At 40.1% G+C, this 11,164-nt stretch overlaps 1 protein-coding gene across 3 annotated transcripts in view; it reads left to right on the plus strand.

The window, feature by feature from the left end:
* ATF6 (activating transcription factor 6) overlaps window positions 1-9,949 on the plus strand; it is a 197,304-nt gene extending 187,355 nt beyond the window's left edge. For all 3 annotated transcript variants that reach the window (XM_017515079.2, XM_037733668.1, XM_037733669.1), the window contains exon 16: window positions 4,732-9,949. In XM_017515079.2, coding sequence (XP_017370568.1) covers window positions 4,732-4,940 — 209 coding nt within the window. In that variant the 3' untranslated portion in view covers window positions 4,941-9,949. The remainder of the gene's footprint in view (window positions 1-4,731) is intronic.
* The last annotated feature ends 1,215 nt before the right edge of the window (window positions 9,950-11,164 follow it).

An 11,164-nucleotide genomic window follows, 5' to 3' on the forward strand; every position in this document is an offset into this window, starting at 1 on the left:
ACATGTGTGCAGCTCCTCCCCCTTTGCCTCCTTGGGTCTTTAGAGGTCACCTTCTGAGATAGGCATTCTTCCCACTTATGAATGAGGGGCTCTAGTTTTACCACCTTCTCCGAACTGCTTCAATTTTACCCCACCTCAATTTTTGCCAGGCACTTCTTAGGGGAGCCAAACTTCATTTCTATAAGTATCTTAACATTAATTCAATTAAATGGAACATTTATAAATGTTATAAGGGAAAAGATCAATATTGGAGTTCCCATGGAAGGTTTCTAAGAAGAAGTAGGCCTCAAAGAATTAATAGAATTGGACTAAGAAGAGAATCAGACTGGGCAGAAAAGAGCAGGAAAGGAGGGGGTTTGTTTGTCTGTTTGCCAAACAGAGGGAAAAAATGCTAGCAGAAGTGCAATGCATGGTGTGTGGGATGATCAAAACCAGGACTCAGATTGAATATTCGGTAGGAATGGCATATAGAGTAACTTATGGAAGTCCTTGGAAACCATGGTAAAAACATGACATTCTACCACTTCCTTGTTCATTGTATTCCTACCTCCCTTGTTTTTCTGTTTGTTTTGCTTGAAAGTATCTCTTGCGGTCCATGCATGAGTGGATATTTATTTACCTTCCATGCCCCCATACATGCGTACCCCACACACCAGGGGATTCAGGCAGATACAGCAAGCAGCACTACCTGTAACCAGCCTAGTTTACAGAGGAAGCTACCTCTTTTTAGGATTAGTGTTTGATTCTGAATAGAAATCTCATTATATAGGCCTCTTTGCAAAGTACTGGTGAAGTCTTATCACTTTTTAATATTAAATTTCATGTAAAATTTTTGGATATTTAATTGTTTATGGTCAAGTTTCTTTCTGGCTTGTGTGTTAGTCATCTCCCAGCTAACAGTCTCTTGGCAGGCCATGCTTAATTCAGTCACTGCATGTTAACAGGCTGTTCAATATTCCACATTGCCTAGAGTTTTTCCAGTGTCCAGACACTTTTTCTGGCTTCTCCAACCCTTCCTAGCATTCAGAATCATATTTTAGTGCTCATGTTGGAAGTCATTTAGCTCTTTCCTTTTTATTTGCCTGATTAATTTAGAATTTGAAGTAATTATATTTTATACCCTCTTCCTGACTCAGTTCAGTGTTCATCTCATTCTGTTTACTCAGAAAGCCCAGAACATGAGATTGGTATCATTTGTGCAGTGCTCAAATGTACGCAGATGGAAGAGTGAACCTTTAACATTTTTACTCCAGTACTATTCTATTTAGTTCTATTTTTCCTAAATAAGTCATGGTCTTTTTCATTAAGTATACATTTGCACAAATGGTTCATCAGTCTTTGCACATAACTCAGCTCTCATAATTCCCTAATCTAATGTTGACCATGTTCTATTTTGTCCATGATTTTATGGCTTTCTCTTTACTAGAGCCCTGCATATTAGCAGTGAAGACCTGGTCCTTAATGAAAGTGTGTGGTCCCTCCTCAGCGTCTCACATCTCTGCCTGCGTTTTCCTCCACAAGACCTTCCTTTCCTTCCCATCTAAGCCAGAATCTTCTCTGTTTCCCCAGTTAAAACTTGCTCTGATATTTTTTATTCACACTGACAGGCAAGTTGTAGGCAACGACTGAAGGCACTGTTCTTCCCAGGGGTGGTCACTTACTAACAGAACTCAAAGCTTAAAGTAAAGGGTAGCAGAAGCTTCATCTGCCATGATTAAGAAGAATTCTCAGGACTCTCTGCTGCTCCTGGGCACCTACTATATAAACAGATGCCCGCCCACCCACCCAGGGGAAGGACCTACAAAGATCATGAGTTGTCACAAGCTGTTTCCAGTTTGTCCTCCTTTAATTAAAACAATTACAGCCTCATCAGTAATGATGAGATTGTCTCACTAACTGTCCAAGGGTGTTAGTACTAAGCCACCCAATGAACCCTTTTATAATATCTCATGAGTAGACCAGAGAATGTTGCTGTGACTCCTTTATCCTTTAGAGGTGTGGCTATGTTGGGACACCTAATGGCTTGTTAGCTGAAACGCTGAACTATCCAGCTTATCATTCAGAAGGAGCTTTCTGAATTCACCTTCAGGCATTCACATGCTATCTGGTACAATCATCTTCTAGCAATGCTGATAGTTTCCTTGGTCCAGAATTTGTTATCTTCAGAAGAGTTCGAGGAACAGACCTCATTTTAAAGCCATCTAGGCCAAACCTAGCCTGAGTCTCCTTCTGGTTGGGCTTAAGATGACAGTGCCATTCTAACCATGGCTAAGAACTCCTGAGACTTGGAATCAGATCACAGCTTTACTTTTCCCTCAAAGCATCTGAGCTTATATTCCCAGGTTTTCCATTTCTTCTTCATATTTAAAGCTTTAAAAAACCCCAGTTATCGGTTTAAACCATAACAGGCACATGGGCTCTAATGACTTTTGCAGGTGATTTGGGCTATATTAGAGAACCTAGTCTTGATCTTAAACTGTCATCTGGATTCTGAGTTAATCCAGGAAACCAGTAAAAATTAGTAATGTGTATTGCATGTCTCTGATACATGTGTTTTCCATTATTTGGTCCTTCACAGCATATACGCGTGTACACACACACACACACACACACACACACTTTCAGGAGAGACTATGGTTCCAAAAAAAAGGAAATGACTGGTGTGGTGCCTTGAAATCTGAACTTAGTCACGTGTTCTAAATGAAATGACTCCAAGCACATTAACAAGGCTTCTTTCTTTCATCTCCTACTTTTTGGAAAACACTTTGATGAGAAACACTGGTTAACTTGTAGGCATTCAAATTTATTTCTGTAAAGATAAGTAATAGCTATTGCAAAGCAGTAGTACTTGTGAAATTGGAGTTAAGCTTCCATAACAGTGGTCTTAAAGAATAGGTAGGGTTAGTTAATACACAGCAGCAACCAGCTGTTCTTCATCCCTGCTAAGGCTGGGAAAGAAGGAAATTAGCTTCAACCATAATAGAAGAGATTTTCAAGACTGGTAATGGGAAATTTATCATCAATGAAGACTATTTTAAACATTGAAACAGATGAGTGACCAGTAGAAGTGGAGGAATGATGTATTCTATTGGATTTAAAATAGAATATATCATCTGCTCAAGGCACTTACAATTGGTAGATTAGATCTATCTAGTAATTTTTAACTTTGCGGGGGAGTCACAAACCCCATTCAGAATTTGATGGCCCCTCTCTCCAAAAACATGCACACACAAAACTTTGCGTACGATTTCAGGGAACTTACAGACTCCCTGAAGTCTATTAATTAGACCCAAATTTAGGACACTCTGGACTAGATGAGCTCCAAAAGCCTGTTTAGCTCCCTAAGTGACAAAGTCCACGGCTCAGTTTACCCATAGATAACAATGGAATCTGAAGATCAAGTGTCACGCTTTGGATTTTCTTCCTCCAGATTTGTAATGCATGGCATGCCCAGTGTCAAAGTTAAAAAAAGAATAGAAAGAATTCTACTTTTAATTCAGTCATTTGTCCTGGAAAAGCCAAACATTTAATTTTAAAAATTATTGGTTGCTTCTGTGTCATCTTCGTAGAAAGGCAGTAGAGAACTAGACTGTCACCAGCAGTTCTTCCCCAGCCCCACACCCCACTCTGGATTCACAGATGAAAATGCAAATTCAGATGCCACATTCACTACCCAGAATTCTTCCATGGCCACACATCTTCTTACTGTATTGCTGTGATTGTTCAGCTGGGCTTGAAAAAATATTATCTATTTATAATTTTCTCATTAGTTTTATGTCCAAGTTTCATTGACTACCAGTTGGAAAACGACCATCCAGAATTACAAATCAGGGAGTAATTTGGTCCTATCCCTAAAATAAAGAGCTTTTATCCTCTTAAGAAGTAGGAACAGAGTGTAGTCTGTGTCTGTGTATTTTAAACTCATGATAATGAGTTGCCCTGTATGTAAAAAGTATGGTTTTCCTGTTCCCTTCTGCAAATATTCTCTAGTTTACCTGCAAGTTCTATAGCACTCCCTTTAATTCCATGTTGGGATTACAAGTTAATTCTTAACTCTTTGCACCTGGAATCAGGAACTCTGGAAATAAAGATTGCCCTCAGTATGGAAGGGAAGTGATCTTTGGGAAAGAGCATAATTGTCAGATGTCTGTAACTTCTCAGTTTTCACTGTACTTCATGCTCCTAATGGCAAACCCTTAAATTCATAGTTGGAAGTGCCCTAATAAAGTTAGAAATATTACTGATGAATAGGAGTTAAGTACACTTAGCCAAGGTCTTCTTACCATTCACATGGAACGCTGATCCTTTTGACAGTTGTTTCTTCCCGTTGTTGAAGGCAAGGAGGAGGACTTAAGGATTCTTCTCTGTACTCCCCACTAAAAACCCCTTCTGTTCCAGTTGCTCCAATCAGAGTAATAGACTGCATGGAAGGCATACGAGACATACGATGTCTGGACAGCTGCTCTGCGGCATTATTAACCCTGGCAGCTGCTTTAGCCCTTGTTGCGCCAATAGAGGCTGTTTGGGAGCTAGAATAGGGAGAGGACAGGCCATCCTGGCACCCAGCCCACCTGGAGCTCTGCTTAGTGACCGAGACTCCCTCTGCATCCTTGTAAGTTTATTGACATTTCACATCCTTAAAGCACATTTCTGTCTTTCTGGGGCTGAAGCTTATGGCAGAGATGCACATTCTGTTGAATATGTATTCTTTGTGTATATTCCTGTCTGCAGAGAATGTGATCAATGGGCAGGACTACGAAGTGATGATGCAGATTGACTGTCAAGTGATGGACACCAGGATCCTCCACATTAAAAGCTCATCAGTTCCTCCTTACCTCCGAGATCAGCAGAGGAATCAAACCAACACTTTCTTTGGCTCCCCTCCCGCAGCCACAGAGGCAACCCACGTTGTCAGCACCATCTCCGAGTCATTACAATAGCACCCTGCAGCTATGCTGGAAAACTGAGCGTGGGATCCTGCCAGACTGAAGAGCAGGTGAACGAAATGCTGCTTTCTGCCTTCTTGGTGGCAGCCAGAGAACTGCCTCTGCTAGAATTCAAGGAGGAAAGAAAAAGAAATAAAAGAAGCTGCTCCATTTATCATCATCTACTCATCTATTTGGAAAGCACTGAAATTCAGACACAAGAGAACAATATTTCTTCAGTGGCAAATGTAGCCCTGCATCCTCCAGTGTTACCTGGTGTAGATTTTTTTTTCCGTACTTTTCTAAACCTCTCTTCCCTCTGTGTTGGTCTTGTGTTTAAACAGTCATCTTCTTTTAAATAAGATCCACCTCTCCTTTTTGCCATTTCACTTATTGATTTGTAAAGTGAATTTTATTTAAAGCTATGCCACACATGCATGTTCAAATAGTTTCCACTGATTCAATTTTTCATTCATTTAATGCAAACCCATTCTGGATATTATGCTTATTTAAGAAAAACACATTTCAAAACCAGAACAGCCAAAAACAGTCCAAAAAGAATCAAAACAATTTGGACCTTTAGGTAAAAGGGAAAATCCCCAGTTGGTAAAGCTTATCTTTTACTTAGGATTTGTGGCTCGAACCTGAACAAAGTGAGTAAGGGAGTGGGTGCAAATTTGAGAGAAGAGAAGGGAGCGGAAGGACCAAGGGAAGGGAAGGACCAGTGGTGCGGTTTGGAGAGAGGAGATAGTTCCATTCATGTACATGTTTAAAAGATGGCAAGTTTGATGTGACTGCAGTGTGAGATAAAGCCACAGCTATCGTTTACTTTGAGGACTCTAGGCCATCAAGTATTAGCACACATACTTAAGTTTTCTCTTTACTATTCTGGTCCTCATGGACCACAGGACACAGCTTTTGTTTTCATTCATTCTTCTATTGAAATTATACCAAATTCAGCTGAGGAACATGGAAGTAACTTTAGATTTAAACAAGACAAAAGCTTTTTCACTGAAGAACTGAGAAGTATTTGTTCCTTAAAACAATGCAGATTAGTGAATGTGGATTCCTGTTGAGGGAGTGCATCCCATAATATGGCAATAATTTTCAGTTTTTCCAATGAAAACACAGTGAAGGAATTAAATCATTTGTCCTCCCATGGTTTTTAAAAAAAAGCTGTGTTCATTTTTACTGTACTTTGCCTCTTTTTTCATGTAGACAATTATGTTTCATCTGATGAATTCATAGAAATGGATCTCAGACAGTGATGTCCTCTCTAATGTTCTACTTTCAGTTTCTAAAGTGAGTCTTCCTCCCTATTCTACAAAGCTTTTCAATTTCTTGATGTAACTCATTCTACAAACACTGCTTCTTACCCCAGTTGACTTGCCTTTGTCAGATTTCTTCCTGTTCCACACTGTGTCAATCAATTCCTCTTCTTCCTTGCAAGAAAGGGAAGGCGGAGTTAGAGCAACCTCTCAAGGACTATATGCAGCTGGTTAGTTTCTGCCTGTGAAATTAGGCCCGGCCCCTAAATAATTTTAAACAATCAGCAGCACTTCTAACTCTCTGGACAGGTGACTCTTTGTGCAAGCTAGTTAGATGCTTTCCAAGGAAATCAGTTCAACTTTTGTGAGTGGGAAAAAAGGGGGCTTTACTGTTGTATTACTTGGGCGTCTGAAGTTTGAAAAATGCGAATTAACCTTCCTCTTTTTCCACATTACAAACCATTTTAAGTCAGGGCAGCCCTCCCTTTAGATTTGGCTATCCTGGGTGATTTTCAGACAAGAACCATTTTCCCTGGGGGACATTCTTCTAGTGGGTACCAAGGAATATAAGGCAAATGCCCAGAAGTCCTTCAGGTGACTGGGCAGTCTTATCGTGGGATATTTTCTCCTGGCCCTGCCCCTTCCCATTCTGTAATGTGAATTAGCCACACAAGAGGCTGTGACCATGGTAGTAGACAGCAGCAACAGTCTTCCTTAAGCTGCTAATCTGCTGGAACTGTCATACGTTTTCATGGTCAGTGTAAACCTGGTTCGAGTGGGGTGATTAGAAATGGAGTTTCCCTCCTCTCCGTGGCACAGAATCACGGAAGGACCCATCACGTGGACTTCTTGTTCTTGGCGCTTCACTATTCCTTCATCCCTCCATTCCCAGCTTTTTCTGTGATCATTTTACCAATTCCTCAGATGGAAGACTTCGGTTATGTCGTATTCACCAACGTTAGTCCCTGTCTTCCAGGTGAAAAGGTGGGTAGTGGTTGGGAGGAAGTCGGCACTGAAGAGCAGGAAGGTTGCAGCAGGGCCGATGGCCCGGCCACAGAGCTACGGGTGCCTGTGAGGTGCCGCCCAGAGCAGCCTGGGAGCTTTGCCTTCTCCTCTCTCTCACGGGCCCTTCCGCTGTTTGTCATTGCCTGTTCTTGAATGGATCTTAGAGATAAGGGAACAGGATTCTCCTAAGGGTGGAGTTTCAGGAAATGAGTGAAAGGCAATTGACAAGTGCAAAGAAGCATTCTACTTTTTAAATTGCTGGCAAAGCTATAATGAATCCCTAGGCATAATTGTAGTTTTAATTTTAATGTTTGTATGCACAAGGCCCTTTAGGAAATGGAAAGTTACCATGCCAGATTAACATTTTTTTTGAGGGGGGATTGCATTTTGGGGGAGTTGCAGCCAGAAATTGTGGGGAATATGTGTATTTATTTATTTATTAAATTTTAAATGGGATTTTTCAGGCTTGTGAGAAAATTAGATAAACTCATGGAGGAGGTAGATCTTACTGTTATTAGAGGATTTTGTGCTCTTTGGGCTGGCAGTAAGATAGTCTTGGGAAGTGATGGTGGAGGCTGATGGAAACAGTCTTTCTGCCTGGTTGCAAGTCCCAAATTTTTAAGACTTAACAGAAAGTAAGCGGATGTTTCCTCATGTTAACTACTGAGTCAGATGTTTGAGCCTATCCCTTGAAACAAATCTGTTGTTTGCCATGCTTGTAGTACAGAAATTTCACATTGATTTTTGAGTGGGATCGTGTTTTCACAAGTAAAAAATCCCCCATAATTATAAAACTCAGAGCATCATCTAATTTTTTTTTTAATGACCACAAGTTCCAGCCAAAACTGGCATTTCTTTGCCATTTCTTGCTAGTAAGAAGCAGGCATGGAGGTATTTGAAAGCAATATTATGTGAGTCATTCTTAAGTGCTCCAAGTAAATTTAGAAACAGACAAAGGAACTTGGTATTCAATTTGATTTTTTAAATCATTTTTAAAGAAACACCATCCTGATTAAATCCTCTTGGCCTGAACCTTCCTCCCTGGTGTGTATTCCCCGGTAGTCACCGCAGTGAGATGCTGATGGGACTGCCGTGGCAGCATTTAGCATCATTAAAACTGGAGAACTCTCAAGCTCTTTGCCACTTTCCTACTATTCTTTGATTCTTGCCATTTTACTAAGCTCAGGCTGTGAAACTTGACAGAAATGTATTACAGGAAAAACTTGTAATTATATTTGACTTTCTGACACATTGAAAAGTTTCAAAGTGACTTTCACTTTCAACAACATATCAGAAATAACCACTTTTGCTTTCACAGCCTGAAGAGCTAGAGCCTGATCCGATGCCCCCTTTCAGTCTGAAGTCATGGGACATTTTCCAGCCATGAAAGCCCTCTTTCCACTGCATACTGATGGGCTGATTCAGCTTCCTTCAGCCGACTGAGGTCTTTTTATACTATTGGCTATTTCACACCAATTAACCTCTTAAATAAGATTGCTAATTGATAGACACTTACTACCACCTGTGGACCCCATATTCCTTACCAGAATGTTTTTTCATCAGTCCTGAGTCATTTCAACTTACAGGAATTAGGATTGTTGCTGCTAATATGAATACCAATCATAACTTTTAAAAACAAGAATAAAGCCTAAAAGAGAATGAAATAAATGTTCATTCCCACCCCTAATAACCTTTAGAAGCGAATATTCCCATTTCCTTTGACCCACAGGGATTGGGATTGATTTTTAATTTTCTAGGAAACGATGCTGGACTACCCAAAAAGACGTTGCCAGAATCCAAAAGGAACTATGCTCATAAAAGAAATGCAGTTTTCTCCTGCCTGAAAAAAAGAAGTGTGTTCTGTTCTTATCTTTTTAATGACTAAGCTTAAAACAGTTTATTTTGGGTAAGACTAGAACTTTCGACGATTTGTTCTAACATCTGTGTTACTAGTCAAATGCAATAGAATTTATGAAAAGAAGAATGACAAAGGTATCTGATTAGGAAATTCGATCTTATGTATGAATCCATGTCATCACCAGCCACTGTCTCATAGTAGATGCCATTCTCAACATATTGGTTCTGACTTTAAGCATTAGGGATTTAGCACATTACAATACCTTTAATTCTATCAGGCTTGCTAACTAAGCAGTAAATAAATAATAGTTTATCATTTGCCAAACAGCACAAAGAACTGTTGTGCTGTTTGCTCTCAATGAAGTTGGTGACCATTAGTTAAATAAACCAGGAGGCTTGGCCTATCCCTTTATGTTAATCCCAACTGGAGATTAGCAGGTAGACTTTCACAGCAATTGTATATTGATCCACTTTAACTCATGCTTGCCCTAATTTCCAGGCCAGTCACCAGGACAGAGGAGATGATGGGAAAACAGAGCTTTAGATGAAAACTATTATGCACTACCAGCCTTAGAGGTACTGGTGTCCTGTTACCGCTTTGGCAAGTATGGCTGGGCTAAGTTCAGTCAGGCTTCATCCATGGGACCATTAGAACTGAGGAGGGTATGTTAGAGATACCATTTCACCAGGATCTTTTTTCTCAGGTTGTATGCATGTCACTTTAAGAACATGTTGAAGATGAGGAGGAGAGGTGCACCATTCTCTCCCTTAACAATGATGTTGTTTTGCAAAACCTAAAGAAATAACAACAGATTATTTCATACTTTCAAGCAAGTCTTTATAATGCAATACCTGTTATTTCTCTAAAATTCAAATAAAGAATTTTTAAACTTGCCTTGTTTTATCCTGTATATAGAAAGAGAGAAAAAACAGCTCCCAAATGAATCTTCAGTGTTAAGGGGTTAGTCATGAAAGGAAGCCTGAAAAGGCCTTGTGGGTTGTGTTACTGTTAAGATGAAACTGTTGAACTCTTTTCTACTTTTCTCCCAAGCCAATTAAGTAAAAATGTCCTTTATTTATGTGTCCAGGTATTGAAATCACAATCTTATCAAGGAAAAAATAATCTAAAAACCCCATATTTTATCTTTCTGTGTTTTCAGTAAACCGTGTTACTCAGTCACGCATCTGGTCCTCACCAAAGGCCTCTTCCCAGCTTGCAGTGGCAAATGCCACCACACCTGAAGCTAGTCACTGCAGACTGACAGCAAGGGTTCCATCAAGGAGTAATTAATGCAGGCATTTACTGAGCACCCAGTGAATGCCTCAGACACTGGTTTATTAACTATATTATCTTATTTCAATCTTCAACCTATTTTGTAAGATGGTTATTAATAAGTGGAGCCAGCCAGCCACGGTGGCTCACGCCTGTAATCCCAGCACTCTGGGAGGCCGAGGTGGGTGGATCAACTGAGCTCAGGTGTTTGAGACCAGCCTGGACAATATGGTGAAACCCCATCTCTACAAAAAATACAAAAATTAGCCAGGCATGGTGGCAGGTGCCTGTAATCCCAGCTACTTGGGGAGCTTAACTGGTAGGATCACTTGAACCCAGGAGGCAGAGGTTGCAGAGGTTGTGTGTGTGTGTGTGTGTGTGTGTGTGTGTGTGTGTGTATATATATATATATATATATATATATATACAATTTCCTCCCAACTCCCCACCTCAATCTTTATGGCATTGTCTCTTGAGATTTCTCACTCTATGTGGGATATGATTCAAAACAATTTTTGAATCTCAAAGGGTACCCACAAATGACATTTGGGTTACAAAATACATGGCATCATAAATAGAGGGCTTCTTTAGCATTCACCCTGTAATTTACCTAACTGGTCCAATTTTGGTAAAGATTTAAATCACTTCCAATGTTTTGCTCACCATAGGAAACCTATAACATATTGCAATCCATTGCATTCATTGGGCGTGATCTGTATAAATGCCTGAAGAGAATCCTTCTCTTAGTTCAGTTAATGGTGGTAGCTGATGCATATTGAAGACCTAACCTTCCAGACACCATGCTAAGCCTTTACAAGCATTAGCTCATTTGAGCT

The sequence above is a fragment of the Cebus imitator genome, unplaced genomic scaffold, assembly GCF_001604975.1.
Source record: "Cebus imitator isolate Cc_AM_T3 unplaced genomic scaffold, Cebus_imitator-1.0 Scaffold541, whole genome shotgun sequence".
NCBI classification, from domain to species: Eukaryota; Metazoa; Chordata; class Mammalia; order Primates; family Cebidae; genus Cebus; species Cebus imitator.